This window comes from Rousettus aegyptiacus, unplaced genomic scaffold, assembly GCF_014176215.1.
Source record: "Rousettus aegyptiacus isolate mRouAeg1 unplaced genomic scaffold, mRouAeg1.p scaffold_m13_p_7, whole genome shotgun sequence".
Taxonomy (NCBI): domain Eukaryota; kingdom Metazoa; phylum Chordata; class Mammalia; order Chiroptera; family Pteropodidae; genus Rousettus; species Rousettus aegyptiacus.
Window position 1 is genome coordinate 45124943 of NW_023416310.1, and position 27706 is coordinate 45152648.

General features: G+C 40.4%; 1 protein-coding gene across 1 annotated transcript; it reads left to right on the top strand.

Moving 5' to 3' along the window:
• The first annotated feature begins 2501 nt into the window (after nucleotides 1-2501).
• Nucleotides 2502-27706, top strand: MXD1 (MAX dimerization protein 1). The gene is made up of 6 exons (XM_016161382.2): nucleotides 2502-2830; nucleotides 3569-3668; nucleotides 8156-8185; nucleotides 20792-20906; nucleotides 22608-22767; nucleotides 23020-27706. The coding sequence occupies exons 1-6, from the start codon at nucleotides 2758-2760 to the stop codon at nucleotides 23205-23207; spliced, it is 666 nt and encodes a 221-aa protein (XP_016016868.1). The 5' UTR covers nucleotides 2502-2757; the 3' UTR covers nucleotides 23208-27706.

Consider the following 27706-nt stretch of genomic DNA (forward strand, 5'->3'; position numbering starts at 1 on the left):
GTTTTAGAATTTCCAATTTTTATTTTGGAGGTTATGCCTACCATTCAATGCTTATGTAATGCCTTTGAGGTGCTAGGTGCTGGGAGGTCACCACTTCTACTTTGTTTTAGAATTTTCGGTTCTTTCTTCAAAACCTGTACCTTCAGATTATCTTATATAACTGGTCATTGTATACATTTGTGTGAAATCTAGAAAAACAAAACCAAACCTTTGTTTTATACTTACTACTAGATTTCCAGTAGAGGGCACCAAATACCCTCTGAAGTTCATGATACTAATTCCCAGTTGGTGTTGCCGGCTAATCATTTTTTTCCACCACCACCATTGTCCATTCTTTCATCTAATTCTCTGATTGTTATATAACTTTGTATTTTTGTTTAGAATTTAAGATATACCTGTAGGTGATTAAATTATTGATTTTCTATTTGACTCAGATTTCAATCTTTCTCCTTTTTAAATTTTTTATAAATGTTGATTTTCAATCAGGGTGATTCTAAGGGAAGGATCATGATATTGAAATAAGACTGGGTTTTAAAAAGTTGAAGGTAAGAAAAAGAATAAAGAGAAAATATAAAAGTATACAAAACCCAAAATTAAGATAATGAAATCGAAGCATTTTTACTAATGTCAATTTTTGTACTTTACTGGAATTGTATTCATTTCATTATGATTTTCAAATTTGTTTTACAAGTAATTTGCTATTTAAAAATACTCCTTAAAATGGTTATATCCCCATTCTCAGTTCCAATTTTTTGTGCTTTCTTGAAAACCTTACCTTCAATATATGTATCTACTAACATTTTCATAAAGAATTAGCTTTTAGATCCAATTAACCATTAAAACCAGAAAGTGTTTCCTGTATGTCAGGCATGCTTTACTGCATTAATTCTACTTACTAATTCTGTCAATTTGTCAACCATTTAAAAGGACCCTTTGAAAATTTCCCATCATAATTACCTTTAAATATTTTCTTTTGCCCCAGTGTTTGAGTCTCAGTGACTCAGTCTAGAAATCTATTTCTTAACTGTCTTGTCTTTACAACAACTACCAATCGCAGCAATGACAGCATGGGCTCTGGGGGAAACAGGTATAGGTTCAGTTCCTACCTAATGGAGGTGATATTAAGGAACAGAGAAAATGTATGTAAACTACCTGACAAAGTAAGCTATTATTTTCATATATTAGCAACATTAAACTTTTTAAAAAACTTTGTGAAGTATGTTCATGCCTCACTCATTCCTATACTCAGGACTCTCAACGTACCAAATTTTATTTCTGCTTTTTAAAATGGAAATGTCAGTATATTAACAATGTAACTTGGGTCTCGAGATAACTTTTATCTCAGAAATCTTGACAGGCTTAGGAAACAATTCGTAAATAAACTTTTTAGTTCTAAATACATTTATATTATACCCCCCCAAAACACACACACACACAATTTATAGCTGTCTTGAAAAGGGAGTATTCTTTTGAACGTTTTCATCTAAAATTAAAAGGGAAGGAAAGACCCTAAAAGAGATTTAGGTAAAAGAATTTCGGGATTCAACGTAATTCAGTAGGTACAGGAAGTTTCCAAGCTTTCAAAACCCACTCGCGTGAGGGTGGTGGGGAGTGCGTTTGGAGAGGAGCTTAGTCCTGTATATACAGCCTCCCGATTCTAGTGCTTTCCGAAAGAAGAAAAAACGCTGGGAGGCGACCATTTAACAAAAGCCAGGCTTTCCCCCCTCCAACCCCACAGCCACGTGTCACCCGCCGGAGCCGGGAGCCCACCCGCCACTTGCCAGGCTGCCAGCATCGCTCTCCCTTCGGAGGGATTAGCTGCCGTGCCCTCTGGGACCTGCAAAGCCGCGGCCGCCAAGCGATCCAGGGCTCCGACCCGGAAGTCTGCCCAGTGCCCAGGCAAGGCGCGGTTCCAGCTTTACAATCGAGGGACGCCCAGCAGGTCCCCGAAACTTGTCCCTGGGGACAGGTCCCGGCAACAGGTCCGAGGCGAGGCTGGGATGGGCCGGGTGGAGCCGAGCTTCGCCGCGACGGCGGGTGAATCACCTCAGCTCGGCGCCCGGGTCGCCCTCCCAGCAGATGCCAGATCCGGGGAGGAGTAGCACTGCTGCTGACCACCAGCCACTCCTGGATCGCCCGACCTGGAGAAGGGTGACGTCATCGTAGCCGGGAGGTTTTGGAAGGTTTCACCAATAGGAGACAGGCGAAGTAGCTTGCTTTCTGTAGCTCTGGGCCAATACTAACAAAGCAAAAGGGGGCCCGGTTGTCGGTATAGAACCAATGGAAAACAGGGAAGGAGCACGAGGCGGAGTTGAGAATCCTGTTCCCAATTGGAAAGAGGGGGTGGAGCCTGGGCCTTGTCAAGCGTGACCAATCAGCGAGAGAAGCGGACCCCAGGGGGCGGGGCCGTCATGCCCTCCCCCAATCGGACATAGCCAGGGGTGGGGCAGTGTTTGGGGTGCCCAATGAGGAACTCAGCATAAGCGGGCCTGTCAAGAGAAGGGACTGGGGGCGGGGGGATGGTGAGTCGGGGATAAACACTCCGCGGCGGTGGCGGCTGCTGCTGCTCTTCGGGTTCTGTCACGGTGTTGGCGGTGCCCAGCTCACCCGCCCCCTCCCCCTTCCTGCGAGCGTGGTCGCCAGAGAGGCTCTCTCAGCCCTGCTTTGCCGGTCCATAGCAGGGCTTGGGTGTCCGGCGTCGGCTGCGAGCCCGTGGGCAGTGGGGGTTGGTCCCGTGGCTCCGGCCCCCGGTGCAGAATGGCGGCGGCGGTTCGGATGAACATCCAGATGCTGCTGGAGGCGGCCGACTACCTGGAGCGGCGGGAGAGAGGTGCACGGGGACGGGAGGGGTCTGACCTGAGCCAGGGCCAGGGTCTTTGAGGGGCCCAGCTGCGAGTCCCAGCGCCCAGCCGCTCCGGGGGTGGTTGGAGGCGCGGAGAGCGCGACCGCGAGCGCTCCCAACCCCTCCAGCTCTCCCCACTCGCGGTCCGAAGTGAGGCCGCCCGCTGCCCCCAAAGGCAATGAATAGGGTTGGAAAAGGAGCTGCTGCACCCCGGGGTCTCAAGTGTCGCCCTCTCCCCAAACCGTCGAGAATGGGGTGCCTGGAGCCCCCTCCTCCAGGCCCTTGGTTTACCTCACCAGGGTTCGACCCAGCCGGCCCCCAAGTGGGCCTGACGCCCCGTCTCCCAACCAGAGGAGCAGCGCCTCCCCTGTCTCTTCACCCCCTGCTCCTGGTGTTTGCCCCGCACCTTCCCCTGAGGCTGGTCCCACTTAACACACCTGCTGGACGTTGCCATTGGGAAACCCAGGCTCCATGCGCTCACCGACTTGCTGGGTCTTTCTCAACAATGAGCAGCTGGAATGCTCCTTACACTTGCTCCGAACTGAGGGTATTCACACAATTTAAAAAACAATCATTGTTCTAAGAATTCCATCTTGCTCCGTTTAATTATTTTCACAATATTATTTTAATGAAAAATAAGTAAATTTTAAAAAGGAAATACTATTGAGGGGAGAGAGTATTGGATGTTCTAGGCTCATTCATTAACTAGATCCTCCGGTTTTCTAGAAGCTGAACATGGTTATGCCTCCATGTTACCATACAATAACAAGGACAGAGATGCCTTAAAACGGAGGAACAAATCCAAGAAGAATAACAGCAGCAGCAGGTAATTTGGTAAATATTTCTCTTTCCTTTTTAGATTATACTGCAGATGACACAGGCTGCAGAATGGAAGTTATCTGTTGTGATTACAACCCAGTAAATTAAGTGGCGATCATGATTCAGTAATGCACACATGGTCTTAAGCCATTGGAGGAAGCAGCTCTTCTGTTTTGGTTGAGGGGGTTAAAAAGAAAAGAGAAATGAACATTATTCCTTTTTCTTTTTTTTTCCTTTTCATAGTGAGAATTTTATAAACACATTAAAGTATCAGATTTGACATAGGTGGTAGGATTTCTTATTTGACATGGAAATTAAATTTAGTGGTTTGTCTGATATCTAATTTGTCATATCTTTCATAATGGCAAAGAGGAATGAGCAAGGGTAAAATCTGCCTTTTTGGTGATAGAGGAACATATAGTAAAATATTAGTATGCCACAGCCTTTTTATGTTAGCCTTATAGTTCTTACAATCTGAATCTCACTAGGAAGTGTTTGGTTAATGGTCAATGGAATCACATATTAAAGGCTTGAACATAGTTCCTGGTACATATGAGTACTGCATTAATGCCATTGCCTTTTTTCCCCTCTTTGCTCTTAAAATATGTTAGGAAATCTGTTTTATTAGACCCATTCAATTATACCTTTCATTCCACTAAAATCATTGTTTTCATCACTGATGTAGAATTCTTATCCCTTTCACATCCTCATGAATAGTTCCTTGCAAATAACTAACTGTATTTGGTTAGTTTCTGCAGCATAACACAGACCACCAAAAACCAGAAGACTCCTACTTAAACCTAAAACTCACTTGTTCTTGCTGCCTCTTTTGTCCTTGATTTACCCCATTGTCCTTAGAGCTGGTAGAACCACTGGATGTGAGCAGCACACATGTGCTGAGCTCTTGAATAGGAAGGCACGTGGAGGATGAACCAGATAATTACCTGGTGGTTTTTCCATTCCTTCCCATCTTTAGCATTACCTAAAGGTGACAGCCAATAGATCTGTGCTTGGGTACCTTGGGCCTTTAAGAAGGATGTTAATACCGACTTGGATTATGCAGTGGTAAAAAGCAATTTAGCTGTGTTACATTTCATTACAGCATTAATTTTTAAATTTTTGTTTAGAAAAAATTTGAAGCCTTTGGTTTATTTTTCTGGAAAAAGATAGCCCATTTAGTGCTTTTGTTCTTGTCCACTCATAATTTGAGAGGAGTTGTCCACATTAATAGCCAAGGCTTAATCCCTAGCACTTTATTTTTTCCTGAGTTTCACAGGAAAGTTGGAGGATGTTCAGTAGGGAGAGGAAAAGAAGAGGATGTGGTTGAAGAGAAGAAGCTTAGTCCCAGAAGGTGATTAGGAAAGAAAAATAATTATAGTCGAGAATTTCAAGCCAAGAAACAGATTCTTTCTCTTCTCTATAATATAAAAAATGGCTACAGCTCCTGAGTTTTAGAAAAGCTCTATTCTGGTTTGCCTTCCATGGTTAGAGACATGAGGCTATAACAGTTGTTCCTATTCTTGACTATAATGAATTAGTACAATATCTTCAGTGATGCCAGGATCTCTGAGAGACCATGATTAAACCTGGAGATGGCACCAAGCAATCATATGAAGCAAGAGCAAGTTGTTTTGTTTAAATTTTTTGTTTAAATCACTTCCTTCATGACCTGTTTGGAATAACCCTTACCTGACCAGTGAAACATCTCCCCCAGAGAATGCAGTTTAACCCTTTGATTTAAATTAGACTTGTATCCAAGGTCATGATTTTGAATTGAGGTAGGGGCTATGGAGAGACCACTGCTGGTTTACATAACCAGTAGATAGCAGTTTATTTTTGTTAATTCAAGTTAAAATGCTGTGCTCTTTGCTTGTGGAATCTTTTCCTCGGACAATCAAAAATAAGAGTTAGTTGCATATCAAACTTCCTGGTAACTGAAAATACAGATCCTACGTTTCTCTAGTTGCTTGTTTAAAAAAAAAAAAAAAAAACAACTGAAATTATGAATATTGTTTTGGAATTATCCAGAGAACTACTAGAAAACAGGGAGATAGGCTTTTTATTTTTCCTTTCCTACTGATTTTTGAAAAAGTTGCTGTTTAGAAATGAAATGCAGAGTTTTTTAAAGTATGGTTTTCTTTAGTTGGTAAAGCAGGCTTTGGCACTCATGTAAAAGAGGAAGTTCAGGACTTGCCTCCAGTTCTTTTATGAGACAGTGGCTATATAGCTGACCTGACGTGGGGAGTTTTTTTGAACCCATAGACTTTTCCTATTCTCAGACACTCGCTAATTCGGCTTAGTTCTCTTTTTGTTAGAATGTATTTTTCAATGGTGACATTTGACCATTGGTGATTGCAGAGTAATCAAATCTTTTTAGTAATCATGTGGAAAATAATTTTCACAAAAGGTAGCTATATATTTTTGTAATGCTTTAATTATATAAATGTTTACCCATCAACAGAGTTTGCAGGAAATCTCTGAATTGATTATTTTTGAAAGGTCTGCTTTTTATTAAAAACAAACTCAGTTTCAGTAAACCAAATGCACTTCAGCAATGCCCTAGCCATTAGGTATAAATCCTCTTGTAAAAATCACCATGTGTTCACCCTTAAGTAATCAAATAAGATCTGCAGTTTCTAAAACTCTGTTCAAGTTTGGAAGGAATTGTGCTTCCTTTGGAATTTGTTTAAAAGTTTATCTTGAGGATTCCAAATTTTTTATATGTATCTTCAAAGAATGCAGAATTTTTTGGTAGGAGTGCTCTCTGCTATTATTTCTCTAACCAGAGACCATGTTCTTTTCAAATATCCATCGTCCTCCACCTTCCGAGGATGGTCCTTGCCTGCAGTGAAACAGGGAAATCTTGACCAGCTGTTATATACTTTCATCCATTTAAAAAATCTGTCAGACTTTGAACTTGTTATTCCCTGTTAAAACTAAAATGCCACGTGCTTTAAAGCCAAAGGTTTGCAGTTGCAGGCCAGAGTCTTGTTAACTATGATATCCTGCTGGCCATTACAGGAAGTAAACCATCAGAAAAATATAACTGAAGAATGCTGAGAGCCAAGTGAATTTAAAGCTTTTAAGTTAACCAGTTTTGAAGTTCATATATCCTTTATCTAGAAAACAAATACCGTCTTTCCTCATGAATAAAACTTGGTATCCCAAGAGCCTCATGGAAGAGAAGTTTTAGTGCCAGATTCAATATTTTTCTCACACACACACACACACACACACACGCACGCACGCACTCATGCCACCCCTGATTACTGGTGAGTGAACCTGGTGGTGCCCCCTGATGTACAGGAGTGCTGAGCATTCATGGAAATAGTGATCTTCCATGATTACTGTGAGAATTTATCTCCCAGGCCCAGTAAGGTTCTGATTATGGCCCCATAAAATTCATAATCAGAACAAGGGTTAAATCTCCTTAACTGGTTAGATACAGGAGAATTTCCATAAGAAAGATCAAGATTCAGTGTCTTTATAACACTGGGAGGGTGGGGTTCCTCAAGTTATTTATAACTAGTCGGGGAGGAATTGTGTGATGAGGATACTAAAGTGGCCACATTGACTTCTTGTGACTTTTGTGGAAATCTGTCCATAAATTCTTAGACTAGGCCTTATATTCGAGGTCAGGTATAAATAACTAATAATATGATTTTACATTCACCACAACTTTCATCCAGGGCTCTGTAATCACTTTTACAGTTGCTACCTCATTGATCTACACTTGTTCAGTAGAAAATTGAGAATAGGTTTTATTCCCATTTTACAGAGGGGTTAACCAAGGACAGAATGGTAAAACATTTTTATTTCTTTTACAGTACCAGTCAGTGGCAAAGGTGGACTTCAAATTTCACCCTAACTGCTGCTTTAACCAGTCTATCTTTATGTTGAAAGCCCTGTCCTAAAATCATTTGGTAGCTATTCCATAGTGGCATCTTTCAGGAGGTTGTACATGATTTAAAAAAAAGTTACTTCAGGGATTAGAAAGATTGAGGGAAGAGGGGTTATTTTTATCCATTTAAAACTAGTGAAAACTGTATCCAATACTGAAACAACTTAGCATAAAATTTTGGTGTATACTACACCTAGAAAAAACTGCGGGGCTGAGGTGGAGGTGCCACCTCCACTGTTGTACCCTCAGCCTAAAGAAAGCTTTGCAGGATTATGTGACTCAAATTCACATTGCATTGTGCAGCTGTTTTTCTGTTCATATAAATAGACCCCTTTTATTTCCTTTCTTAAAATGGATTACATTTCTACTAGGGATTGTATGCCTCTTAGTTTGTCATTTCTCCTTGCACTCTATTTTATACATATACTTTTATCTAACTGTCCACCGGGAGTAATTTCTTTAGTAGAGCCCACAGAATTTTTCTCTTTGTCTCCTCTCCTACCAACTTTGGAGAGAAAGAAGTTAAAATAATTGTTGGTATTGAAGTAGTCCTTTAAGACAAAAATTTTACTCTTTTCTGTTCTCTCTTTCAGATCAACTCACAATGAAATGGAAAAAAATAGGTGAGTTGGGGATTTGGGGGCTGCAGTGGGGGGCAGTTTTGATGCATTTTATATTGAGACTCATTTGTTCTTCTTGACTCCTCCCACAAGTAGTACCTGATATAAAAGCTTGCTCTGGGCCCTCTAAGCAGTACTGCCCAGAAATCACTTAAGTAGCTGAAGGGCTTGCAAGTTCCAAAGACCACACTCCACCCTCACCCCTGCAGCCTCTGCCTCCCAAGGGAGGCCTTACTGTGTGACTGTTTCACAAGTCAGAGCATTGTAGGTCCTAGGCAGTGTTTCTACAAATGATATTTTTAAAAAATTACATGCTACTGAATATAATTGGCAGTGCTGTCTTAAATCATGTACACACAGATATGTACACATACACATACGTGTGTGTATATTTAGAGTTTATTTGTGAATAAAGGTTCTTAAAATTCAGGCAAATAATGTGCATAGCAGAAATTGCCCGGCTGGCCTCACTGGGCTCCTTCTTGCCACAAGCCTCAGTTGATCTCTCTCACCTGGATTGCCTCTTGCTGCTTATTTAAATCTTTTATTTTCCAAATCAAGTCTGCCTATCCTTCAATGATATCGCCTGCTGGTTCGCAGCTCTGGTTACACATTAGGATCAGTTACAAAGTTTTTATTGCAGTTTCTTAAAATATTTTTAATGGTAAATACATTATGCATATACACATCCATTTGGGAGGAAGAGAACACATTTTATTTTTGCTAATTTTATAACATAACTTTTTATTATAGAATTTTTCAAATATAAAAAAGTAGAGTGAATAATGCAATCAACTCCCTTGTATCCATCACCCAGCTTCAATAATTATCAGCATTTTACCAATCTTATATAATTAAAACCACCCCATCCATGGGATATTTTTTTTTACCCCTCTTTAATTTCTACCCCCCCACCCCCGCCACTTCCACCCCTAACCCAGAGATGGGAGTCTCCTCCCACACGCTTGTGGCATTCACTCAGGGCCTGGTGCACCAGGGGTATAGTCCATGGCTCCACCTGGGGCACAAACCCAGGACCTTGTGCATGTAAAGTAGACGTGCTAACTACTGTGGAGCTACCTTCCATGGGATATTTTTAAAGCAAATCTTCTATCTCTAATAAAGATGTTTTACAAAAAAAAAAAAAAAACACTTTAACCATGTTGAAAAAAATTAATGATAATTGTTGTGGCACTTTAAAAAAAAAAAAAAACACCCAAACAAAAAACAATACCCAGACCTCACCCCTAGCAATTCTGATTTAATTGGTTTGGGTTTAGACTCTGCATAAGTATTTTTTTAAAAGCTCCCCGAGTGATTCCCACGTGCATCCGGGCTGAGAACCATTGAACAGGCATATCTTGGTCTCTGAGCTCCCTTCAGCTTGAAATATGGCTATCCATCCAGATTGAATGGCTTTCTTCATATCCTGCATGAATGAGATGATGTGTTATGTGGCTCTGTAAATACATGTGATTATGTCATTCAAACCCTCTTTGGAGAGCCTGACCCTGAAAGTCAGGATCTGCATGACATGTTTTGTCAGTGAAAGGACACACCAGACCTTTACTAGGAAGGTGAATCTTGGAACAGGGCATTTAGTATTACTCTAGTGTGGAATTGTGTGTGTGTGTGTGTGTGTGTGTGTGTGTGTGTGTGTGTGTGTGAGTGTGTGAGCGAGCGAGCGTGTGAATGTGTGAGAGGGGAGAGAGGAGAGACAGAGAAGAAATATAGCAAGTGTTTCACACTGCACATAAGCTTCTCCCCATCCCTTCTTCCCTTTTAATTTCTCTGTGATTGTGACTAGCTGTGTTTTATATCAGAGCTTCCTTTATGCTTTAGGGATTTATATATCATGAACTGGAAATTCAAAAGTATCTCTTCTGAAGGTGGAAGGAGAGTCAAATATGGCTTCTCTTTTTCATCTTTAGATTTTCTTCCATCTTCCTGACTTGGGGTGAACAGGGTGAACTGGGAGTTTTTCTGTTGAAAGGTCTTCTAATTCTCCTCCCCTCTAACATTTTACTTAGGCATTTATTTTAATTATTAAAATTTCATCCCTTCAGGGAAGAGCTCTTAGGTTCACTACAGCTTTGTGCAAGAATGTCAATTTCATTATTTATTTTAGCAGTTCAAAAATGTGTTTTCTGCCTACACTATCCCAAGAACTTGTGCTCAGCACTGGGTATTAAATGAGTTCATATCAGGGTATTAAATCAGCATGGTCCCCATCAAGAGAAATGTAGTTTGTCTAAAGAGAAAGATGGAGAGACAAGTTCAGTTAATACACTAAGGGCTAGGACTGAGGTGTGCACAAGTGATTGTGGAGGCAAAGAGTCTAGAAGACTGGATTCGAAGTCACCACTGGACAAGTTGCTTATAATTCTGACTGCTTCTGTATGACTAGTCAACTTTTGCCTGTTGAAGGGTTTCTTATCTACTTTCCTTTTGTCCTTTTTTTTTTTTTTTTAATTTGATCCTTTAAGGTCTTGATAATTCTTTTAGTCTAGAGCATGTGATCAGAAGAGAAGGAAGGAAGGAGTCAAATTCACTTAATTTAACCAAGCGTTGGTTGCTCAGTCCAGGGGAGGAGGTCAGCCTTGTCAGGCTCCTCTTCCTAATTGGTGTGGATGCTTAAGATTTTAGGGTTTTGAGGCCAGCTGAACAGTCACTCTTTGAGCCTCCCCGGTTTTAGTAGCCAAATGCCATAAAAGAAAACCTCTTTGCTAAATGCTACTACCCCTTAGTCATTTTCTACCTTAACATCACATAAAAAGATTGGCATGGCTCCCCTCTACCACCTGCCAAAAAAAAAAAAAAAAAAAGTAGCAACTTAAGAACTTCTAACAGTGGGAATTTTTTTTCTCTTTGATATTGCAGAATTGATTTTACTTAGTTTTTTTTTTTTTTTTCTTTTAACACAGAAACCTTTTCTGTGCCACTTTTGAGATTTTGAATAATTGGTATTCATCAGGACTCCACCCTGGGGATATTATATTCAACGGTGCTACATTAGTGGGAAGAGAAAAGGCTTCCTGTATGGTGGAGGTGGGAGGTGGTGGTGGCTGTGGTATCTTCCATTCAGTAGACTAGGTGTCCGTGACCACTGAAGTTGCCATGTAGTAGGTGCTGGGAATGGAGCCCAGTGAAGACCCAGCCCTGGGGTGGAGGGCTCGGTTCAGTATCACTGTAGATACCAGAGTCTGTCGCTTGGCCTTGGCTTCTCAGCATTTTAACTCATTTTGTGGGTCTAGCCTCCTGAGGAAACACCCTTGGTGAATGTGTGGTGTGTGTTTTTTTCTTTAAAATAATCTCGTAGAAAAAGAAATATAGAAAATCATACAAAAAATTAAATCATCCATAATTCTAGCAGCCAGAGGAAACCAAGGAACTTTGAATTGTTTCTTTCCAATTGTTTTTGGAAAACAACTTTAAAAATATAGTTAAGAAAATTAGAAAATTCAGAAAAGCACAAAGAATATAAAAATCAGCTGTAATAGACCTTCAGCAGTAACAACTGCTAATGTTCCTGCTAAGTTCTATGTCCACCTAGACTTTTTAAAATCATATGGGATCATAGTAAATAATTTATATCTACTTTTTAAGCTACATTATGAATTTTTCCAATGTTAAGCCACCTTTTCTAACATTACTTTTAGTGGATGCCCAGTATTACATCATATAGCTGTGCTATAACTCATATAACCAATCCCCTATTTTAAGTTCTTCCCAGTATTTTGCTAATATAAACAATGGTTCCTTAATCTACTTTGTAGATAAATCTCTGTCCAACATCATAATTATTTTCTTAGGGCAGATTTATAGTTGTGAAATTAATGGTATACACCTTGTTTTGGGTTTTGATGTTGACTGCTGGCTTGCCCACCAACCAGGCAGGTTATAGGCTATATTTTTCCTGTACCTTCACAAGCTTATAATTTAAGACTTTTATGAATTTGATTTAAAAAAAAAAAAAGGAAAAAAAAAGAAAAAGAAGAAACACACAATTTGTTTTGATTTATATTTCTTATATTACTAGAATTTAACAATTTCCATATCTGTAACTCTGTATGTGTGTGTGAAAGAGAAAATTGCCTGTTAAATTTTTGCCCCATTTTCTATTGAGAAGTTTTTACTTTGAAAAGATTCTATAACATAAAGGATATATATGAAAAAGACTGTCCCTTTGTGTATCACATAACTTGCAAAGTTTATCATTTACCTTTACAGAATCAGTCTTCTCTAACTGTTTGAAGTTGCTGTCTCTGTCGTATACTAAATTTTTGTTTATGGCTGAGTCTGTTTCTAGACTTGTTCTTCTGTTTCACCGATCCAGCTCTTCCTGTGCCAGTATACATTGTTTTAATCATTGAGGTTTTATTATGCACTTTGGAATCTGGTAAAGCAAATCTCTACTCTTTCCCCCCTTCTTTTTTTATTTTATCATGTTTTTAGCTATTTCATCAGTTTATTTTTCCTGATAATTTTTATAATCGATCCAGCAATTCCTCCAAATTCTTTTGGGATTTTTAGAATCAAAATTAAATAACTCCAATATAAATTAACCTTCAAAAGCTCATTTACATATTAGATCTTTCTGTCCAGGATTTGATGTGTCTTCATTCAGATCTCTTTTCTGTCTCTAAGTTTTATAGTGTTTCCATGTGATCCTGCACATTTATTTATTGTAAGAGGTATTCCTGGCTTTATATATTTTTAAATTGCTACTGGTGTCCCATTGTAATTATTTATTATTGGAATATAGAAAATCTTTTTATTTTTATTATATGCTCCTAATTGTTGATAATTCTGTTGTTTCCTTCTCTTATCTGGGAATTCCTCTGGTTTGAATGCTTTTCAATACACCCTTCAGCTAATGGAAACTGAGTGAATGCATATAAGCTGCAGCCAGTGGGTCAGGAGTCAGGTGCTAGAATGGACTTGTTTTCAAAAGAAGGCTCTAGCATCTCCTTTAATAGTAGACATTCGTTTTTCTAGAATGGTACATATGCAGGCCTCGCTGGAATCAGGCAGCTGGTCTAGAGAGAGATTACCTCTGCCAGTGTCTTCTCAACCCCATGACAAAAGATTTTTGTCTGAACTCCATGGAGAGGACTCAGCCACCTGATCTAAGCTGTTATTTTCATTTGTTGGCACTTTAGAGATTCCGAATAATTGGTATTCATCAGGACTCCATTCTGGGGATATGATACAGTATTTCAGTGGCATCTGGTCTGGCATGTGAAACCATTTCAGTCAGGATATTCTAATTTCTTGCAGGTCCCTAGAGTTCTTTGTGGTTTCAGCTTCTCAAATGGCCAAGCTCCTTATGTCAAAGGGGTAGGGGCCTGACTTTTGCATTGGGCCTGTTGCAGTATACATTGCACCACTCTTACCACTTCTGAACTCCCTTGACCACATTCAGATTTCACTCTAGGATGTTGTAACAAGTTCACATTGCTTTGTTGCCACATGAGGCTAAGGGCAGGGCCTGGTTACTACAAAGGAAGACGATAAGTATCAGTGTGCAAATCTGGTCTATGTTGCTAGTGTGGAGGAACACTCAGATTTGTACCACCAGAAGCCATCTTTCCTAGACTATACTTCTTGGGCAGATGGCATTTGCCCTTGGAAGAACTTGGAGAAGAGGCATGCTGGTTATTCAACCAATTCCCAATCCCCTACCTGGAGCACTGGGGGCACTCCCTGACTTTTTGTCATAGACATTAATAAAGCGTGAAATAGAGCTAGCAAGTACTAATTATTGTATATAGTTTGTAATTTTCAAACTGGGCTGTAGAAGGGAAACATTAATGAGGCATACTTATGTATTTCATACTTTTAAGAGAGAAGGGAATTTATAACTTCAAAATGTAGCTGCCTTGAATTGCTGTGTATGTTTGTTCACTGAGTGCCATGTTCCCATACAGCTCACATATATAACTACCCTTTTACAAAGACTACTATCACAATTATGAGAAATCTTGAAAACCTTCCAAAGTTTTAATTAAATTGGTAATAAAGATGTATTTGGCAATTTTTTACAAAGGGATCATTTGAGTAAAAGGAGAAGAGTACCTTTTTCCCTCAAAACATGACTCGTAGTCTTCATCTGGATTTTTTGTTTAACTCAGGAAGGCTTCGTTCTCAACTCCAAATCTGAAGGTTAGGATCTCTTGTGACCTATAATCACTTTTAGGAAGTAATTTTTGACCCCTTAAGAAGATTTGTTTCTTCTTACTTTATACTAAATAACCTCTTTTTCTCATTATACAGCTCACATATACCCATATCTGCAATTATTTTTATTCACTTCCAATTATCCGATAGGATTTATGAAGCTATTTAATTGGCTAAGTCTGCGTGCACACAAAGGTAGAAGATAAAATGGTGAAACCTTGGGTAGGCAGTTGTTTATGTAACTCTTTCTTTCTTCTCTGGTTAATAATCTTAAGCCCAATTTTAATGAAAACTAATACTCGGTGAGGTCCAGTGTATTAAGTTCGTTAAGCAGAGCTTTTCCTCAAAGAGAAGGAAGATGGATTACCAAAGACATCAGATTCTACTCTTAGGTCAACATCTGCAGATACATTATTTCTAGGCTCTAAGGGGTTAACACAAAATAGAAGACTTAGTCTCTTTGATCATTTGGTAATGAAAGAAACAAGAGATACATAGATATGTGGCACATGAATAAATGAAGGTGATCTATTTGGTAAAGGGGAAAAAAAGCTTATGATACAAAGGTTTTCAAGCTACAAGAAAACCTTTATGGACAAGTTAAGTCAAACAAGATATGGGTGAGAGAAATGAAGGAATATGTTTGGTAGAAGGCAATGGGGAGCTCATTTTAGAACTTACGGTGGGAACTGATGTTTGTCATGGTCTGAAGGTCGCTCAGATAAATAATTCTGCAAAATTTGTTACATGTTTGATGACTCCAACTAGATTTTAAGTACCTCCAGGTCAGGGACTTGGTCTTAACATTTATCCCCTGCAGTGCCTAATAATCCTTTGAGAAATGCTAGTGGAATAAATGAATGACAGAGTCAAGTGTTTGTTTCAAGATTTCCACCAATGAACCTAATTATTTACCTACCTCTTCACTGGCTGCCATCTTCTTAGCTCTGCCCTAATCTTATAATTCTTTCTTGTGTCTTTTTTCACTTTACTCTGAAAATCTGAGGGAGATAGTTCAGTTATACTTTTAATAAAGAAGAGTAAAAAAATTAAAGTAAATAAGAAAGAGAAAGAGAAAAGAAAAAGAAAAAGAGAAAGAAGAGTAATCTCTGATAACAATGCCTCCCTCACAACACAGACACATATACCCACCTGATTTGATCCCATTCCCAATCTCGACTTCATCCAAGTTAGGAATAACTTTAGGGGTAACACAGTAAATTCAGGAGCATTATCTGCAAACAGCATAATCTACCTCTAGTCTTACTTTTTTTGTTGCATCTATTCCCCCAACTTACAAATCTGCTGGCCTGAGAGAGAGAGAGAGACGTGGATAGAATCAAGGAAGCTTGAGTGTGGAGGCAGAAATAAAAAGAGCAGCATTCAGAATTGTCTGAGAGCATGCTGGTTAGTCCAGGGGCCTTCTGTCAGTGCCAGAGTTCTGGTAGGAGGTAGCGCCTCAAACAGCCCAGAGCCTCTTTATTAATGACTTCCTTCACTTGCATATTTAGTTTTCTATGATTCATGGACTACTAGAGTTAAGGAAAACTAACAACAAAACTGTGTGGCATCCAAATGTATTTTATATTTAAATCTTTAACACATTTGGAATTTATTTTAATGTTAGTCTCCCCACTTCCCTGCCATTTTCTGATTTCCATTCTTTCGCCCAAGAATTTGCAGTGTTATCTCCATTATATGCTAAATTCCTAGGAATTTTTTATTCTGTTCACTTGATTTGTGTCTATTCCTATATTAATATACACTGTTTTTCATTATTGAAGCTTTATAACACAATATCTAGTACACCACAGTTCTCCTCATTTTCAAAAATGTTGGCACACATTTATTTTTCTAGATGAAGTTTAGACTCATTTCCCAGCATTAAAAAGACTACTATTGGATTTTTTTTTCTTTTTTGGAATATGCTAAATTTGTAGACAAACTTGGTAACATTGCCATTTTTAGTTTGAGGGTTCATATATGGGAATGTGCTATTCTTTCCATTTATTTTAATTTTCTTATGTCTCTCAGCAAAGTTTTATAGTTTTCTTAGAAATCCTTCCCAAACTATTCTAAGTTTGTTTTTAAATATGCTATCTTTTCTTCTTGCTATTGTACATGAAATAGTTTAGAGTTTCTGGATATGGCTACACATCCAAAGATGTGCTTGGATTTCCAAGATCAGTACTTTTTGTCCCAATTTTTATTTTCCTTTGGCCATCACAGTAGAGATGTAGGAGGCAGGCCCAGGACATGTCAGATGCTTTCCTCCCAACCTTGGACTTCCTTCTTCCCCTGCCTTTATATGATTTGGGTGGCCATGGAGTCTTTCCGTTTGCATGAAATAGCTTTATAAAATCCTTGCTAATTTTTAAATGTAAAAAATAGTACCTTTAGCGTAAACAAGACCTGTGTTTCTATAGAAAATGGATTAGATTTTTCATGTAATTTTTTAATGACAAAAGATGCCTGTTTTCTTTAAGGAAGAGTTTATTGAATTGGATTTTACCAGATAGCCTCTATTTACCTAGCGAGATACTTGGAGTTCTCTACTGATTTAAAAGGAATATTACAGTGCTATAATTATCTTTGTTTGCTCCCAGTAATTATCCTTCTACAAAGGAAGTTAGGATTGAAAGAATAACTGCTACAATATATGGAGCACTCCATGTCAGACCCTGGCCCAGGTGCTTCCTTGCCTTTTCTCAGTAATATGGCGGCCTCAGGTAGGCGTTGTCATCTGCCTCCTCCTGCTGCTGAGGAAACAGATGCTACGTGGAGTTAAGAAATTTGTTCCAGGTCACACAGGGAGTAAGTGGCAAAGCTAGGATCCCAAACCTTTACTCTTAATCACAACAATAATATTTGGTCAAATAGTAAATGACAGGTTCAGAATTAAAATTAAAAACAAAAAGAAAATCTGAGATACTTTAAAAACTTATTGAAGAGGAGCTATAGCTTGTATCTAATTTATAGGTCATGCTCGATTCTGAGCATTACCGATGATAGCTCAAAGATTGATTATCTTATGCTACTGTAGGCCAAAGGTATATAAAGCCCATTCAGAATAACTAAGTTGACATTTCTGAAGAGTCAGCAGGTAAAGTTTATCAAAGTTCATAACCTAGGTACAAAGTAGTTGGATCACTGCAAAAAGAAGACAGTCAAGGACACAGGAGGGAGCCAGGGTTTGACACAACCCTGTTCTGTGGGGGTGGGGAGCTGGGAGGCAGCTCTTGGCAACAGAAGAAGGACTGTCTGAAGAAGATAGGATGGGAGGAGATCCAAGGATGAGTCAGATCAAGGTATCAAGTGGCTTCCTGTTGAGGATATTGGCAAAACCCCCACTAGTTCCCCAAAGGGGAGTGGCCAAGTTCAAAATGGGACCTGGTTCAAAATGGGACACAAGGCCCCTCCTAGAAGATCAGAGCCTTAGCAAGGTACTAGTCAGGACTGAGGAAGGAGAGCTGAGACAAGGGCCTGTTCTGCTTGTTTGGATCTGGGAGCTCCATGGGTGCTTGGGCTAGCCAAAGGGGTTCAGAACCCAGCGTGGAGTGTGTGTGTGTCTGGGTGTCTCCAGGGTGAGGATCCTCAGTGGGAGCTGTCACCGAGAAGTCTATTTGGTTTTTCATCTGGTTCAGGAATTGAATTTCACTACTGTGTGATGGAACTGAGCCTGCTTCATATACCTCATCCCTTCTCGTGGTTAGCCCGGGGAAGGACCTGGGGACAGGCGTACAGGTGGGCAGAGCAGCCATCAGGCAGGAACGGTGAGGAGCTGGAGAAGGCCACGGCAGGCACTGCCAAAGACAGAGGCTGGCTCTGGATCCCTACAAGATCCAGAAAGCGTTTCAGTGCTATTTTCATAGAATGAGGCCAGAAAACACTGAGTGAACATGGATTATCCTCATCTCAAATTCGTCAATTGCTTATTTCCAGTCTCACAACTGGGAGTGTTCTTTGGAAACCCACATTTGGGTAGTGAAAACTGTACTTTCTGGGTTAGACTCCCTGTCATAACTAAAAATGACAATGCAGAGAAAGATGACTTTATATTTTTATCAGTAGACAAACTTCCTAAAAAATTTACATACTCATCTGTAGATAAACCCACGTAATAAAAAAACGAACATGACACTGTTCTGAATCATGCAGTCTTTGCAATTAACAAGCAGGCTTAAAAATGTCTAATTTTAATTTTTGACTGTTTTTCTTGACAATTAGTCTATAAACTTCGTAGTATGAAATAAGTTGGATAACTGTATAAGTGAATGATTATACTTTCTCATAGTGTTTCTAGTACATGATCTGTCTTCATGACTCTTTTGAAGGATATTATCATCCAAGGTGAACAAGTATATCGTACAAGTTCCCCTTTTCTTTCCCCACCCCCCATGTAGTAGTGGAAAGAACAAACCTCTAATGTGAGTCAACACATGGATATGTTTTCATGTCAAGTAGAAATCTTATAAAATAGGCATTTGTACCATAAAATCTCCCTAGCTCGGGAATGAGTGCTGTTCTCCTCGAGCTTGCCAAGGCTTAGAAGGCCTTTGGAGAGTCTAGAACAGCGCTTTCTAGATCCAGATGAGGCAGGGGCTCAGAAGGGTGTCTAATACACCACCTGTTAGATCTGCCTTGGGGGAACATCCCGAAGTCTTGATACAAGGGTATGAATTCACTTCCTTGGTCAATACCATGCAGAGTGACCTGTCTTAGAGCTTTCTGAAGCAGTTTTTTTCTTTTGGTCTGTATTTCCAACTTTTATTAATGCAGTAAAAAATTTTAAGAGGGAGAAAAAGGACAAACTAAGCTTTCAGATTTTCTCCCAGTTCAGCTGAGGGTAGCCTCCCAAGCTCCCAGGAGCTCTGCTCCAGGTTGTCGTGTGTGGGGAGTGGCCATGTGACTAAAACCCCAGGACCCTGGGCACTGCTGAAGGTGCAGAGATGTAGTAGAGACTCTGTCCTAAAGAAGCTTAAAGTCTAGTTGATTAGATGGCATAATCCATTCAGCAAACATTTATTAAGCATGTGGGAGGCACTGTGGCAACACAGCAATGATTAAGCTGTAGTCTCAACATTCTATGGAGTTTGCAGTGAATGATTAAGTACCAATGCCAAACAATTCGGGAAGAACAGTCAGCTTCCCAGTGAATAATATAAACAAATAGGTACTCAGAAAATGGAGGCATCACTATGGGCTGGAATGACCTGTGAAGGCGTTAAGGAGGTGGTAGGCCAAAGCAAAAACTTTGAATCTTGGCCATTTCTCACATTCATAGGATCTGCTAGGTTCTAGAATAAAGCCCCAAAACCAAGGTTTTAATGAAGTAGTAAATCGTTTTCCAAAATTTTAGGAACTCTTGTGCCCTGGTCAGTCTGTGACCAAAGGCTCTCCCTTCAGTAGGTCACTGGCTTCTACCTCATCCAGCCTCTCTCTCCCACTCTGCCTCACATGCACATTTCTGCCATGTTCCAGGACATACACATGATTATCTCCAGCTGTTCATCATTCTCATTAGTGTAGCAATACCAATGATGTACTTTTTCACTTGAAAAAATATACATATTTAACTTTTTGAATAGCAATTCTTTACATGATTGAAAAACCAAAAAGCATATAAAAATTACACCCTTCCTTTTGTCCCAGTCTGACTATTCCTTGACTTCCCTCTGACCAGCTACTGTTACTGATTTCTGATGTATCACTCTAGACTTTATGTCCATACAAGAAAACACAAATATAATTTTTCCTCCATTTTTACCCAAAGATAGCATGTTATATGCAATTCAATATCTTGCTTTTCTTCACTTGATATCTGAAAGTTCTTTCCTAATAGCTCATAGAGCACATTCTCTTTTCATAGCTGCATAGTATTCCACCGTGTGGATGTACTATAATCTATGTAACCAGTTCCCTACTGATGGTCACTTGGGTTATTTCAATCTTTGCTATTTCAAATAAAGCTATAATGAATAACTGTACACATGTCATTCACATGTGTAAATACTATCTACAGCAATGAGATAGTGATTTAGTGGTCCTGAATGGGGAAAGTACGGTTTAAAAGGATTCTCACCATGGCATGTCATTATTTTCTGAATTTGGATGTTCCCTGTGGGTCACATCATTACCCAGAAATCTAAATGTAACCTGATAAGCATGCCTAATAGCAGATATTCGTCTCCCTACCCTAACACTTATATGATAAATAGACTTAACTATAGAAAATCTTGGATTTTGCTTCTCTTTGGTTTTCATTGGAGTTGTCTGGTTTCAAAAGATGTTTATTTGGCAAGTGGTCATTGGTGGCATTTGCCCTCTGTGGGCCTGGGCAACTTGATACTCTTTTAGAACTTGTTTTCTAGGGGTGCCTTCTGGCCCACCGTGAAATTCTCAAATGCTACTGTGATCTTGCTTTTGTAGACGGGCCCATCTTCGCTTGTGCCTGGAGAAGCTGAAGGGGCTAGTGCCGCTTGGGCCTGAATCAAATCGACACACTACACTGAGTTTATTAACAAAAGCCAAATTGCACATAAAGGTAAGCGTATCCTTTTTATCTTTACCTGTTCAATAACGGTCTCTTTGTTGTTATGAGGAGAGCAAATGTGTATCTCCAGGATGATCCTCCCCTCTGAGCTCTCCCATTTTGCCTCTGGGATGAATCCCAGGCATCCCAAACTCAACATGTCCAGGCCCAACTGGGTATTTCTCACCCCTAGGCACCAGAAGTTAAGCTGTCCATCCAACTGTCCATCTGATTATACAAGCCAGAAACTCGGGGTCACCCTTGTTAGCGCTCGCTCTTAAGCTATATATACCTAACTCTCCAAGACCTAAATATTTCATAGCCTTGTCTCCTTCCATTTTCACCTCATCACCATCTACTATAAACTCACAACTTCCCCCTGAGCTGATTTCCATGCTTCCCAAGAACAATGCTTCCAAAGCTCAAATCAACATGTCATCCCGTTTAGAACTCTTCTGTGGCTTCGGATATGCTATCACCAGGCCTGCCCCATGCTCCTCCTGACCTACCCCTCACCTGTGTACAGCATCATCTTGTGCCATGACATTACCCTCTCTGCTCCAGCCCTTTCAGTCCCTAGCACTTGTCATGCTCTCTGACCGCAGGGCCTTTGCACATGGTGTTTCCCCTCCTTTCCTCACCTAGTTAACTGCTTGTCATCCTTCAGATCTTAGCCACAGCAAGCACTGGCTCAGGGAAACCTTCCTGTGACAGGTGTCCTAGAACTGGGTGTCTCCATCTTTCTCAGCACTTGTCACAGTTAACATCCAACAGTGGTTTATGTGACTATTTGGCTGTCCTCATCCTTCAGATGTAGACTCCACAATGGAGGGGGCTAGGTCTTTGTGTTCACCTTGTATCCCCAGCACCTTTTGGGGGGCCTGGCACAGAGTCAGCCTCAGTGTATAGTTTGAATAGCAAAGGGGGAGCAAGTTGTATTCAGATTCCTGAAAACCACAGCCCAAATCACTGTGCAGCATGTTTTTATAGTCGTGATTGGACAAACGTCACTTTAATTATGGTTAGTAGCCTATATACATGAAAATTCTGGGAGGAAGAGAACCTCTGTTTAGAGCAAAACAATCAAAATTAAACTTCTTAATTATCTAAAGAATATGAGAGGCTAGAGGACAGATTTGTAAAAAGAAGTGGTCTATGGAAATGTGTTTTCTAAGTTCTTACGCTGAACAATTTGGAATCCAAACTTCAAAGAGGACTGTTACTTCCTGCTAACAAACAGGAGTTGAGATTCAGTGTGGCAGAAAAAAGTACTTGTGTAACTGGGACATATACTTGAATAAACACACATTGAGTGGACGTCTGTTCCTTAAGCTCCCCTCACATGCAGTGCGCTAGTTCAGAGATTAGTTCAGGGTTGCATCGTGGACAAGCGAGACCAGGTTGGGGGTTCCCGCCTGCATTCTTTTCAGGATCAAAACTGAGGGGTTCCAGGATGCTAGAGTGTCAGAGCTCACCCCTAGAATCCCTGCGACAGTACAGGTGTTCTCTGCATTGTTGATGCTGAAGATGTTAGGCCAAGACAGGAGTCACTGGCCAGTCAACTTCCTGTCTCTGTGAGAAGCTAGACAAGTGACACACCAGGTGGCTTCTGAGGAGTACTGGCACATTTCACTGCTAGAGAGGAAGATACAGGGACATTGCCAACTTTGAAATCTGCCCGCGAGCTCCAACAGTTACCCCTCTGACTTACAGAAACTTGAAGATTGTGACAGAAAAGCCATTCACCAAATAGACCAGCTTCAGCGAGAGCAGCGACACCTGAAGAGGCAGCTGGAGAAACTGGGCATCGAGAGGATACGGATGGACAGCATCGGCTCCACGGTCTCCTCGGAGCGCTCAGACTCCGACAGGGGTGAGCTCCTCTCCCTGTGTCCTCAACCACCCCTACCCTTTTTCCTCCCACCTACCAGAGCAGAGAGAGAACGAGGAACCTGCTTGTGATTTAGAGGAGTCGAATAGTATGACCTCCAGTAACCAGCCCCTCTTTCCTTTTAGCAGTTAGACACCAGCCTCCAAAGAAGGGCTTGACTGGAGTCGTTTTGACTTTCAGCCTGAGTTTTCTAATGCATGCCTTCTCCACTGCCTCTCTCTCGTCCTCCCACAGAAGAAATCGATGTGGACGTTGAAAGCACAGACTATCTCACGGGTGAGTTGGACTGGAGCAGCAGCAGCGTGAGTGATTCTGACGAGCGGGGAAGCATGCAGAGCCTCGGCAGTGACGAGGGCTACTCCAGCTCCAGCATCAAGAGAATAAAGCTCCAGGACAATCACAAGACGTGTCTTGGTCTATAAGAGAGAGTGGTCACTTCGGCTGCCCCCCGGATGGTTCTCCCTGTCGGATCTGATTAGGTAGTGTATTGGACCTGCCCACAATTCCCTTGCACGTAAATTTCAGTGTACCACCTTTACCAAAATCAGCTTTGTAAACGTTTTCAAGCAAGTGCTTAGGATTGTGGGTTTCTGATTGCATCCACTAGCTTCTCTTTCTCTCCATAAAAATTCGTCTCTGAGAGACTGTACATTCCAATCAATTTGAAGCACTCAAGAATTCTTAGACGGAATAAGCAACTTTCACATCTCAGCAATTTCGCCCTCTTATTTACTGTCCCTATGTAGCCTACCAGACCTTTCTTAAAGTTTTCTGGCTTACTGTGTTACTTGCCTAGCAGAAATGTACGAATGTGTCTTGTGCTTAGGAAACTGAAGGAAACAAACTTCTGAAGTTGAGATCCTGATCTCAGAACTCCAAAGTAAGCTTTGAAAGCAGCATTTAAGAGCACTTCACCATGGACCTCACGGCAGTGAGGAGCCCGGAATACCTCCAGAAAGCACCCCCACACACACCCCGCGCTCACCCCCTGACCCGCGTGTGGATGGGAGCAGTATTTCTCACTCTAAAGCGGACACCTGGAGAGCATGTCTTTGGGGTTGCACAGCTCATAAAAGTTCTGATATTGTTTGTTCTCACAAACAAAACGGCACAATCTGTTTTCGTGTGCTGTTCTTGGGACCGCACTGTGTACTGCTACCCCCAAGGCACATGTCCCCTCAAAGTTTGTTATGCTACTTGTCTCTGGAACATTTTTTTTTCCTACCTCAGAGATAAATGAGATCTCCATTTCCCACTTAACACAGTGATTATGCCTTTTTCCCCCCGAATAAGTGACATTTGGTCCAATTCTAATCTATTTTCCTATTTAACTTTCAGCAATAACTGAGCTTTGGCACTAGTTGAGCTAGTGTCCATCATCAGTGAAAGGAAAAATCCATATTTCTACTCTATGTCGCAGGTGAACAGGAGGGGATGGTACAGTGTTACTAGAATTCCTCTCATTATTTTTGGACACACCCAGAAACTTCTTTATGGAGACTTTTGGGTCGATAGTTTAAAAGGCTGATTTTTCTTTTTTGGTTATTTCTCCCTTAAGTGGTCTCCCACTTTGTAGCATTTTTATTTAAGCTAAAACAGAGCACATGTATATGTACATAAGACACATTAAATCTATAAATACTATTTATTCATTTTATATAAACTAATGTAATGGAAAATAAATTCTTATGACTTTGTGCTTTTATAGATGTTCTAGAAACTTTGTATGTAGGTACCTACCAAATTGGTTCATTCCCCTTAATATTTTTGCATTCATATTTTTGAGGTCTTGGTGTTTTCAGCCTCTGGCAAATCTTTTTCATTGAATTTGCACCATTTGTAAAATCTGTGACGCTGAAACAGAGCGTGTGTCACAAAGTGATGAGAACATTCCTAAAATCCACAGACGCACTGCAACCTAAGGGCTCCACGGCTGAGCCGAGCCGGCAGCGGGCGGCCGCGCGTGCTCCCGGCTGGCCTGCGGTCTCGCACGCCACAGCCTCCGCTCGACGCCACCACCTTCCACACAACCACACGTTCCAACGCACTCTACACGGAAGCTCATTCCAGACGTGAAGAGCAGTGTAAACAAAGCAAGATTACTTTTGTTTTTCTTTTTAATGATTCTTTAATGTATTTTTTTAAATTTTTAATTGGAAGTAGTGGATTGCTAAATGATCCTAAAGTCATGTGTAACTCTCTTGTTTTTGTTTTGTTCTGGTTTTTCCTTCATTTCAGCTTCGGGTGGGGGGGAGGGGCAGATGACACAAAGGATTTTTTTTTTTTTATTGTTGGAATCTTTTCCAATTACCAGCTGAAGATTTGCACTGAAATACAACTTGTATGCCTTTTGCATTTTTAAAGCCTGCTTCCTGAATTTAAGCAGAGTGATAGTGTTCAAAGAGCCAGCTCAGCCTGTAACATGTTTGAAAAAGATATATCTGCACTTTGAGGTCCCTTTCGAATGCCATTCGCTAGACCTCGCAAGCATTTTAATTGCTACGTTCAAGCGCCTCAAGTCCACGATGCTGGATGGCATCGAACACTCAAGACTTTGGGAAAAGCTTGTGCGCTTGCATTGGGGGAGGGAAGGGAACAAAATTTGTGTATTTAATTTAGAAATAGGCATCTGCAAGATGCCATTTTCTGTGTTTTAATTGTTGTGCCTTTGAGTTAAACTGCATTTTTGTCTTTTGGTTGAAATATGAAATGTACTGTCCCAATATAAAACAGTAATTATTTGACCTTTGCACTGTTTGTCTGGTCCTTTTCAATTTGACTGCATAGAAATGTGGAACTTGATAGATCGCTGTATTTTCAGTTCACTTGTGATAAACTGACACCAGGGTTAAATATTACTTTCAAAGCTCAAGGTAAACCGAATCAGCATGCTAGCCAGGCGTCTCTCTGACCAAAACTGTAACCTTCAGGACCAGCAAACTCAGCCCAAGGCAGCTAATCCCCTTCCCCACGTGGCTAATCGGCAGCCCTGATTTGCCAATCTGTCCTCTCATTCACTGATCCACCAGCGTGACTTTAGAGCTATATAGTCTTTTGGGTTGTTTTGGGTATTTTAAAGCAAAATGAAAAACCTTTCTATTAGGGTTGTTGTGGGGAGGGGATAGGCGAAGATATAAACCCCAGCCTTTAAGACTTTGACAATTGTACGTAAATAGAGATGTGTATAAATATAGGCACGTGCATATTTTTATGTGAAAATTGATTTTAAAAAACTAAATCTAAGCTACACTCATAGCTACCATTGCAATGCAAATGGGAAAATAAGAGTATGTAGTCCAATTTAATTTTATGCAGTGAGAAAATTTATGTGTGTGCTTCTGTTAACATCCCAGAAAACGTAGTTGTCCATGCCTGTTGGTTTAGAATGGCAGGCCAAGCACCCAGGGTAGTTTTGTTTGGGTTTTCTTTTGCTAAGCTGAGATCTTAAATTCAAGGTGCTGCTAGCGACTGCTGACACCTTTCTCTAGTCACAGACCCAATTAGTGCTAGTTAGTGATTCAAAGAGCATCACATTTTGGAGCAGGACCTAGATTCTTCTCCCTGTCAACTGAAGACGAAAATCATTTCAGTGTCCATTCAGAGCTGAGAACTGAGCAGGCCCTGACCCTGCAACCAGCCACTTGGATGGTTTGGGCTTTTTTAAGGTAGACGTTTTCCTTTAACCTCTACTTCAAAAGAAAGAAAAGGGACCTTACCTGGGTTCCCAATGGGCCTCTCATCTCCATCCCTGAAGTAGCCAAGAGCAGATTCTAGGGTGTAAAAAAAAAAAGTGTAAAGTATGTAGGATTGTGATACTCAAAATAACTGTCTAGCAATAACTTGGAGCTTGCTAATGGATTTTTATGGGCTTTTTTTTCTTGCTTCTTCTCCATCCTTTAAAGAGAAACCTTATTTTTGCAAAGCATATACATACACATTATTATTTAGGGTTTTACACCATACTGTATTGGCAAGAATACCACTTTCATTGTGCTTTATAATCTATTTATTCCTCCAAACCTCAGTCTTTACTTGTTTCCCCCAAGCTGCTTTGTCTTCCCCTTTTACCTGCCCTGTGTGTTGAGCACCAGGAAGTCAAAGGCTGCAAGGCAATTTCCTGCATGGCAATCTATTTTTCTATGTCTAACTCTTAGATGCAGTATATTTAGGTAGCTGGCTACTCCTGATGTAAAAAATCCTTCCTGGGAGAAGGCACCCTTTAGATAAGGTGTTGTTTCTCGCTCTACATGATCAGATCTCTTTTTTTGAAGATACCTGAGGATTGGGAGGGTAGGGGGCAGGGTCCGATATATGATTTATCATGACTTTTCATTAATATTACATGGGTGATTTTCTTATACTTTATTCTTCTGAAAGAAGAAATAATTGTCTGGCACTGCTAGAGTCAGCTATTGAATGGCTGAAGAAATTAAGAGTATCTTTATCTTCTCTCGAAAATCAAAGTGAGAATTAGTAAGGCACCCAATTCTAAGATTTATCCAGATTTTTTTATTTTGATTTCTCATTCTCTCTAGGGGGTGCTGGGAGCTCAAGGGGGCATTCTTCATTTTAGCTTTTACCTGAGAACCAAACTTGCCTTTACCCCTTGTACCTAGAATTGGTGCTCTGGGAATGTTGCTGTGACCCACCAACGTCGGGGCCACCTTCCTAATGGAAAACACGGCCTAAACAGGGAGAGCAGATGAGAGAGTATGCAATTCTGTTTCCAGATGTTTCTTTATGTAAATACGACGCCAATGTAAATCCTGTGTCAAGATATAGAGAATGGTGCTTTTTACTACAGTTAGCACATGCATTTTTAGAATGACGACATGTTTTAGAGAATCTTTGCTGTGTATATGTAAACTTCTGTATTGTTCAACCATTTAACAAATAATAAATTATTTCATTATTAAATGAA